This window comes from Hemitrygon akajei, chromosome 11 (assembly GCF_048418815.1).
Source record: "Hemitrygon akajei chromosome 11, sHemAka1.3, whole genome shotgun sequence".
NCBI classification, from domain to species: Eukaryota; Metazoa; Chordata; class Chondrichthyes; order Myliobatiformes; family Dasyatidae; genus Hemitrygon; species Hemitrygon akajei.
The window spans coordinates 94279433-94289268 of NC_133134.1; the positions used below are offsets into that span (position 1 = coordinate 94279433).

A 9836-nucleotide genomic window follows, 5' to 3' on the forward strand; every position below is an offset into this window, starting at 1 on the left:
TTAAAAACATCAATGTATAAGAATCTTATGGTTCTGATTTCTGTAATTAATCTTGTAAATTTTGCAAAATTATTCTCCCTTTCATATTTAGCAGTTGATGATTAATGAGTTATGCTGGATTATATTCAATAAAAAGACTAAAATTAATATAAAACAGCTAAAGTTCATTCAGCCCATCTAATCAATTCACTATTTATAAAATAAAACCAGATTATTCTGGCTTTTCCTCACCATATCTAGTATCAGGTAGCGGGAGCAGTGAAATGGGAAATTGAGATTAGCTCTCCTTTTGTGATGGTCTTCTTTAGCTTGTGGGAAAGTTGCACCAAGATACAGTAGGCAAATTAGTAGTGTTCCTGATGGCAGTGTGACTAAATGAATGACAAAATACAAAGAAGCAAATCCATTAAAAATACTATGCTGAGAAGAGTATCTTAATGATACCTTTCTACAAATCTGCCCATGTTTCTACTGCCTTGTCCCACAGGATGCAGAAAAGGGTTCAGAGTACCCTGCAGAGATTGTAGAACCAGTTCCCAGTGCCAGGCTCGCTCAGAGCTATACAGCACAGATTTTGGTCTATGATGATGAAACTTACTTAAAACTTCCTTCCTCCTCCCTCACTCCCTCCTTCCCTTTCCCCATACTCCATCTTCCCCTCCCACCCTTGGACCCTCCCCTTTCCCCTCCCCCACTCTTACCCCCTTCCCCTCCCTCCCCATTGCCCTTTCATAATCCCTTTTCTCCTTCCCACTCCCCCCTTTCACCCTCCACTCCTTCCCCCTCCCCTTTACCGTGTCATCTTTCCCCTCTCCACTTCCTCCTTCCTTTCCTCTCCCCTACCTCTTCCACAACCTCATCTCTCCTCCCCATTTCCCTGTCCCCCAGCCTACTCCCCTCTCCCCTTTTCTCCATTTCCCTCCCTTATCCCCACCTCCCTTCAGGCTCACTATTCCCCTTGCCTCCCCCCCCATTTCCACATTCACTCCTTCCCTCCCTCCTTTTACCCTCCCCTAACCTATTTCTTCCTCCTGCTTTCCTTCTCCCCCTCCACTTTCTCTCTCTCCACCTTCCCTTTTCCCTTCACTCCCCCTTTCGTCATTCCAGATCCTCCCATTGCCCCTTCTCCTACCCCTTTTCCCATCGTCCCCCTTTCCCCATCCCCTCATTTACCATATCCCCATCCCACATTCCACCATCCCACTATCCCCCATTAAACCCCTATTCCCCACCCCTCCCATTTTCCCCATTCCCTCTTCCCAGGGGGTTTCCACTCTCCCATTTTCCCTTCTTCCCCTCCCACATTCCACCATCCCCTATCCACCATTACACCTCATCTCCTATTCCCCCATCCCCTCTTCATTTTCCACAACCCTTCCCCATTCCACCATTCCCCTATCCATTACACCCCCTCCTATTCCCCATCCCCTCCCACTTACCCCCATTCTCTCCTTTTCGCCCATCCCCACATACACCTCCCCTCCCCTTCATCTCTCCCCATTGCCTCCCCTTCCTTCCTCCTATCCCTCCAGCTCCCCCTATCCCCAGCCACTCCCCCTTCCCATCCCCCATTTCCTCACTCTCCTCCCCATTCCGCCCCTTACCCCATTCCACCGCCCCCTCCCATTCCCTCATCCCTTTTTGTCCCTCCCCTTTTACCCATCCACACCCCCTCCACTCTTTCCATCTGCTCCCCTTTTCCCTATCCCTCCCCACTTGTCCCCATTCGCCTTACCACCTCCTCCCTTCCCTCTTCCCCCCCACCCTCTCCTTCCCATCGACCCATTCAGCTCCCCTCTCTCATTTTCAATCCCACTTCCCCATTCACCTCCACTCCTCCATTCCCAGTTGCTTTTTCTCATTCCCCTATCTCCCCTTACAACCTCCCCTCCTAATCCCCTATCCCCACTTATACCTCCCATACCACCTTTCCCATCCCCTTTCCCTATCCCCTCCCCATTCCCACTGATACCTCCCTTACCCCCTTTCCTCATCTACCTTTCTTCCTCCCCTCCCCTTCCTCAGCCCATCCTCACTGACACCTCTCCTACCACCTTTCCCCATCTTGCTTTCTTCCACCCATCCCTCTCCCCTTTTAATCTTTTCTCTCATTCCCCATCCCACATCTTCCCATGCTCCACGTCCACTCCTCCCCTTCTCACTCCCACGCTCCCCTCCCACCTCCGTTTGCTCCCTAATACCACTGCTCTCCCCATGCCCCCTTTTACCACTTTCCCTGTCTTTTACTCCTCCCCCTCCCCTTTCACCTCCTCCTCATTTCCTCTGGTCTTCTCTGCCTCCCCCCCCCCCCCCCCAACACACACCGTTCAGCACGCCTGCGCGACCCTGAAACCCACACGCATCTCGCGCCCCTCCCCCGCTCATATTTGCGACACGTGATCCGAGGTCACGGGGTCTGATGCCCGCGAGTGAGGGGGAATAGCGCGCGGAGTGGCGGGCGTTAGGCGGCTGCTTTTGAAAACCTTCGTTTGCTGTTGGCTTGGGGACAGGTATAGAGCTGAGGGGATGTCGGGCACTGGGATGGAGGTCAGTGATCGGTGATGGGGTAGTGTGAGAGTTTCGGTCGTGTTGCTGGGGGTGGGTGGGTTCCGGTGATAGTGAAGGGATGCCGTTGGGAGGTTTTGATTCATCTACAGTAGTTGGAGCGCAGCTTCTGGTCGTATAGATTCTCCACCATCCAGCCTTTCCCATCCCTCTCCCATCTCCCCACCCTACTTGTTGTTGTCTTCCCCTCCCCTGCCTTTCTCTCCCTAGCTGTTCACACCCCTCCCCCACTGCACAAATTTAAATATTGAGCAATTTAATCCTGAATCAGATTGTTCCTTTTGGTGCTAATTTAAATTTGTAGTTTGCAGAATGAGTTCCATTGACCCCGAAGACCTTCTACAGTGTCCCTATGACAAGAGCCACCACATTCGTGCCTGCAGGTTCCCTTATCACCTCGTAAAGTGCAGGAAAGTAAGTCTCATAGTTTTAAGCCACTGGGTAACAGAACATACTGGCTGCACAACATTCTGATATACAATACATTTCCCAGCTGGTAGAGTTATGGTTGGAACTTTAGTAGTAAGGATCCAGACAACTTGTAACACAACAAAGCTGTGTTGATCAAGAAGGCAGAAGTGGAAGAGTACAAAAGATTTTTGGAGAGTTGTAGAGATGCTTAGTTCTCAAAAAGCTAACAACGTCAGTATGCTCTGGTATAATTTCATTCTATGGAAGATGAGCAGTGAATAAAATTAAGAAAGCTTTGCCTGTTTTAAAATATATTGTTAACCATCCTTTTAAGTAGACACTGGGATTGGGGATACTTCCACTTCAGTCTTTGTGATTTGTGATGGCTGATGAGGTGGATGGATGTGTAGTTTCTGAGATTAGCTGTGGGTAGCTGAATAGTTTGTGAGATGGTGCACTCTTAGCACAGTGTGCTCCTAATGGGTGGGACCAAAGTTCCCTGCTCCACTTCAAGCTGTTGTGGGCTAGAGATTCTCATGAGTGTGTATTTCTTGTGTTACGTATCCTGTAACTGGATCACTTACCAGCAAAGATAGAGAGGTCCGCTGAAGTCTGATGGTGCCATTTTCAAACGTTTTTATTTATAAAGGGGGCACAAATGTAAGGTTAATCCAAACATTCAGATAACATACGTCGTCAATACTCAATCTAAAGCGCAGGTACGGTAATGATCAATCAGAAATAAGCTCTATCGTTGTCCAGGGGATAATATCTTGTCCATTTGGAAATATAACAGTCATTCAAAAGTCGGCAGGCTTCAGCCTTTTGGGAACCGCTGGGTTTCCCGTGTTGGAGAGAGAGAGAAAGATTGGTGAGAAAAGGAACATTTGCCCGGGTCCTTACGAAGCAAAGCCTTGGAATCAGGGGAGCAGGCTTTCCTGTTGTTAGTTAAAAGCGATTTTCCGTGATTCCAGCCACAGACTCCCGATTCGGAATCTAATGCACGTGGCTTCCTTCAAAATGGCTTCCCGCTACGACGGGATCGCTATCGTGTCTCCTTGGTGCGTCTGGAGGGGTCCCCCCCCCCACCCTCCTTTATACTTCCTCACGGGATCGCAGGTGTCAATCTCTCTCTCAACCAGCCCACTTTGCCCGAGGGCTTTACACGTGGTCTTCATGAGACAATAGTCAAGGTCGCCGTATTCTGCATCCCGGTGGAACGCGGTATTCAGCACGTCTCTCTCTCTCTTGGGTCATTGACCCCCCCCTTCACTAGGGCTCTTGCGATTCTCACAAAGGAGGGGGCTGGTATCATAACACCTCCCCTCTTAAACATTTTTTACCAGCGGTTAAAAACAGTGGTATAGAGTCTTACAGGATTTTTGAATCTACCACAATACACAAGCCTTTCTTTTCACAGAGTACTACTGTTATACATTCAAGTCAGTACCTAAACAGTTAACGATTACAGTGTCCCTTTCTTTAATATCTTAACATCGCGTACCGTACTAAAAATCTTGTCGCATCAGACTTCAATTCAATAACCACCTATTTATTTTTTTTCTTCAGCAACAAAACTAAGGAGGTGTGATCTTAGCTTAGGTGCATCTACAAAAGTTTATGCGAATACTAATCGTTTCGGTCGTTTCACTTCACCGGCAGGTCTCCAAAGGGGCTGTCTTTATTATTCACAGGCTTTGGCGCAATCCCGTACAACCTGCTTTGCTGTTTAAAAAAAATGGTATCCGCATTAACCATCGCCTCTTTTTCGTTGAGTCCCCCCGTGGGGAACTTGAGTAATTTGGCGTGGTGAACTCCCGCCCGTCTCGTTCATCGGGGTCATCTTATCAACACCACTTAGACCATTTTCACCCAATTCTGTAATTTTACCCAGGCGGCTAGCCCTTTTATCAGGACCATGCAGGCTGATGGGTTTCAGTTCGAACCTTTCCCTCAGGCCGCATTTAAATTTCGGCTTTTTCACAGCGCTCTCTTGAATAACAACAGCGTGTGGGGCACCTTTACATTCCAAATCAACCTGTAATCGATGCGCAGGCACCGCGTTACCAAGCCCTCGTTTCTGTAGCTTGGTTGCTTCTTCTGACACCAATCTAAACTTTAAATTTTCTTCATTCGATTTGGGAACTACAAACTTCCTGTTCCCTTCAATAATAATGTTTATTCCCCCTTGGTCGAGTTCCACTTTAAGGTTCACCACCCCTTCGTGTACCAACACCTGGGAACCCTCCCTTCCCCCAATTACCAGGGTTAACCCTGTCTTCACTGAACCCAGTCCATCTGACCCACAGGGACTGCATTCCTCTTCAACTGAATCAAATACCTCAGACTTTTTCTGAGCTCTATTACTAGGTTCAGTACCACGTGCATCCACATCTTGGACACACTCAAACGGGACATCTGCCTCTTCCAGGCTTTCAATACCCGTACCCTTTTCAAATTCTAAATTCCCCTGATCCTCCCAGTTCCTCTCTGAACAACTCCCTTCCGGAGTAAACTCAACCCCGCGGGCTGAAACAACCTCGTCTGCCAACCCAGCAGACCTCTCCAAGGTAATGGCATCCTTTTCATCTAGGACTGCCTTCATCTCATTATCGGGAACACCTTGATAACTCTCAACTTCTTCAAACTGGGCTGCCACCCCCGACAGATCATGTCCAACTCTGGACCTTTTAACAGCTTTTTCCGTTTCTCATCTTTATTTCCTACCTCTAGGACCTTTCTCTTCGCTAAGGGCAGATCTCGCTCCTTTCCCTTAACCCCTTTCACTTTACTACTTTTTGGTTTACCACCCTCAGAACCCTCGTGGTACAGGGTCGGTAGGACCGTCTCGGCCAAATCAATACTGGCCAGATTTAAACTGCTCGCTTTCTCAGCTGCCTTTCTCGACAGGCTGCGAATGCTCGCGCCTGTGGTACAGACTGGAGATGCGAGGGGCGGAGCTGCAATCCTCACAGGCTGTTTGGGCCGTGTCATCCTTGTCCAAACCTGCCCCCCGGCTAAATCATTTCCGAGGATGACGTCCGCGTCAGTTCTCGGGAATTCTGATGGCACCCCTATTTCGACTGGTCCAGATACCAGCTCACAATCCATAATTACCTGATGTAGGGGCACCATTTCTATTCTTGTACCTATCCCCTTCACGGCGACCATTCCCCTTCTCCGACCGAAATCTAGTATCTCACGGCGGATCAACGACAGCTCCGCCCCGGTGTCTCGCCAGATTCGGACGGGAATGGGTGGGTCTCCCCCCTTCACGGACACGGTTCCGGGTGACAGCCAAGTCTCTGACCCTTCTCGTACTCTGTCTACCCGGGGCTCTCTTGTCGATTTACTGATTACCACGGCACACCCGATAGGGACCGCTGCTCTCCCTTTTTCTGGCTCCTTTCTCGGAGCAAAGCACCTAGAGGCAATATGTCCTCCCTTCCCACAATTAAAACAGGTCAAGCCCGGAAATCTCGGGCCGCCTGGCCTTTCCCCCTCAACCTTACCACTAGCTCCCGGTGGGACCTCTGCCTCAGCCGGCGGACTTTCCCTACGGTTCCGACGGTCTCTCGGGTAACCTTTTGGCGAGGAAATCTTTATCCTGTGGGTTAGGGCATATTCATCTGCAAACCTAGCAATTTCTGAGATGGACTTATTCGCCTTCTCATTCAAATACATCAGGATCTCCTCCGGAACACACCCTTTTAATTCCTCAATCAGAAATAACTCCCTGATACGCCCATAATCCCCGTCCACCTGTTCCGCGGTGCACCAATGGTCCAAGAGCACACCCTTTTCATAGGCTAGCTCGGTATACGTTTGATTCCACCCTTTCCGTAAATTTCTGAACCTTTGTCTATACGCTTCAGGTACTAGCTCATAACTCCGGAGAATGGCCTCTTTTACTTTGGCATAATTCTCCGCTTCCCCTTCCTCGACGGTCAAGGCCGCATATGCTCATTGTGCCTTCCCCTTTAACACACTTTGTAACAACGCCACCCGCTGCTCTTTGGGCCACTTTTGATTTACTGCCACCTTTTCAAAAAGCAAGAAATAACTATCAACATCCGACTCTTCGAATGGAGGTACTGCCCTCAACTCCCGACTAACGTTAAACCTCTCCTCTCGATCTAACCCTAGATCTCTTCGCTCTTTCTTTAACTTCTCCATCTCCAAGTCATGTTCCCTCTGTTCTCGTCTCTCCTCATACTCTCTTTGCTTTTCGGCTCGTTCTCGGCTACTTCTAGCTCTTTTAGCTGAATTTCATGCTGTCTTTGCTTTTCAGCTTGGTCCCGCTCTTTTTCCACCTCTAACTCCTTTATGTGGAACGCCTGCTCCCTTTTTTTCTCTCTCTCAGCCGCTTCTAGCTGCTTCATTTTAAATTCATGTTCCAGCCTTAATTTCTCCAACTCTAGCTGATCCATTCCACTCGCTGGTACTTTTTCAGGGATATTTTCCAAGACCTCAGCTTTGAACACTTTCTTCCCAATGTAATACCGAGTTATGGCCCCTCGCACCTCCCGCTTTTTCATGGACGACCTCACTTCTGCGAGGTCCAATCCCTTCGCCAAATTTAACAAGTCTGATTTGGTGGCCGCCTCTACAGTCGGGTTTTTCATAAATTCATCCACGTCCATCTTTACTGGTTTCCCGTCTGGCTACCCGCGTACCAGATCCAATTTATTTTATGTTTTTTTTGACTTACAAACCCAATTCACTGCCCTCCCAATTAGGTTTCAAATCTCGAGACGAGGCACCCACGTTGTTACGTATCCCGTAACTGGATCACTTACCAGCAAAGATAGAGAGGTCCGCTGAAGTCTGATGGTACCATTTTCAAACGTTTTTATTTATAAAGGGGGCACAAACGTAAGGTTAATCCAAACATTCAGATAACATACGTCGTCAATACTCAATCTAAAGCGCAGGTACGGTAATGATCAATCAGAAATAAGCTCTATCGTTGTCTAGGGGATAATATCTTGTCCATTTGGAAATATAACAGTCATTCAAAAGTCGGCAGGCTTCAGCCTTTTGGGAACCGCTGTGTTTCCCATGTTGGAGAGAGAGAGAGAGATTGGTGAGAAAAGGAACATTTGCCCGGGTCCTTACGAAGCAAAGCCGTGGAATCAGGGGAGCAGGCTTTCCTGTTGTTAGTTAAAAGCGATTTTCCGTGATTCCAGCCACAGACTCCCGATTCGGAATCTAACGCACGTGGCTTCCTTCAAAATGGCTTCCCGCTACGACGGGATCGCTATCGTGTCTCCTTGGTGCGTCTGGAGGGGTCGTCCCCCCCAGACCCTCCTTTATACTTCCTCACGTGTCTCTCTCAACCAGCCCACTTTGCCCGAGGGCTTTACACGTGGTCTTCATGAGACAGTCGTCAAGGTCACCGTATTCTGCATCCCGGTGGAACGCGGTATTCAGCACGTCTCTCTCTCTCTTGGGTCATTGACCCCCCCCTTCACTAGGGCTCTTGCGATTCTCACAAAGGAGGGGGCTGGTATCATAACACTTGGATTTCTTCAAGGTGGATTTGACCACATCCTTGAACAATTTACTTTCACCACTTGGTGATCTCTCCGGATAACAGCTCAGGAGTCTGGTGGGGTGTGTAAGTGATGTGGAGTAACCAGGAGTTCGGTGTTTGGGATGTTCACTTGGATGAAGATACTGGCTTAGGTCATAAGAGTTAATGTGCTCAGTCTGTTTCTTAAGATTGAGGAATCGAGATCTGGAAGGCAAGTGATTGAGGTGAGAGGGGAGCTATCTAATAGGAACCTGAATGGAAATACAGTAGCACATATATGGAATGAACTGTGGAAGAAGTGGCTAAGCAGATACATTAACATTTAAAAGTTAGAGACGTAAATAGGAAAGGTTTACTGGAAGTGTGTAGTGTGACTGGTGGAAAGGTCAGGCAGGTGATGGGGCAAAATTACAGTCAGTGGGATGAGCTGCATTGCAACAGACAATATTGAAAAGGGTGATGAATACAGAATGAGGGTGTTTGTTATATTTGAATGCATGTATAGGGAATAAGGCAGATGATCTTGTTGGCTGGAATGATGTGGGCATTGCTGAGTTGTGGCTGAAGAAGATTATGCAGGTAGTCCCTGAGTTACGAACGTCCGACTTACGGACAACTCGCACTTATGAACCAAGGAAGGAGAATGCTGTTCGCCATTTTAAGTTGGATCGCGACGCCGTCTGCCATCTTGTCATTGTCATTGACACTGTGTTGAGTGTTTAACTTTGTATTTGGCTTAAATTTTTTTTAGTAAGGTTCACCCTGACCCCGGCCCCACCCCCCTCCCTCCCGTTCCAGTCGGCTGGTGGCGCAGTGAGATCAGCGAGTTCGATCCAGTGACAGAGTGCTCCCGTGCTGGGTTGATGACGATCCAGTGACTCCCGTACCATCCGTGCTGGGTTGATGTCGAGCTCACAACTTGACCTCGTTAAAAAAAAACACTGCCACCTCCAGTTTAAATACTCACGCAGAATATTGTGGAGGATCAAATACCCAAACCCAGCACAGCCCCCACTTGTCCCATTTAGCCTGTCTCAGTGTGGTGGTCCTTAGGACCCAGCGGACCTTGGGAGCTGGCAGAGGTCGGGTCCCGCCGCCCGCTGTGTTTCTGTTCCATTGATGAGAAGCGATCGCGATTGAAAATAAAGTGGAAATAATAAATCATTTGGAAAGAGGTGAAATGCCATGGGTCATTGGAAAAGTGTTAGGCTACAGTCGTTCAACGATCGGAACAATTTTAAAGGATAACGGATAAAATGAGAATAATGGAGCATGTGGAACACCCTGTCCTGATGAAAGCTACAATTATTACTAAGCAACGCAG

The 9836-nt window shown here is 48.4% G+C and overlaps 1 protein-coding gene across 4 annotated transcripts in view; it reads left to right on the forward strand.

Annotated features, from left to right (window-relative positions):
• The first annotated feature begins 2395 nt into the window (after positions 1-2395).
• LOC140735839 (gametocyte-specific factor 1-like) overlaps positions 2396-9836 on the forward strand; it is a 462565-nt gene continuing 455124 nt past the window's right edge. For 2 of the 4 annotated variants that reach the window (XM_073061352.1, XM_073061354.1), the window contains exons 1-2: positions 2402-2547; positions 2870-2979. In XM_073061352.1, coding sequence (XP_072917453.1) covers positions 2878-2979 — 102 coding nt within the window. In that variant the 5' untranslated portion in view covers positions 2402-2547; positions 2870-2877. Of the gene's footprint in view, positions 2548-2869; positions 2980-9836 lie in introns of those variants that run through there. The other 2 variants (XM_073061353.1, XM_073061355.1) reach the window with 2 other exon arrangements.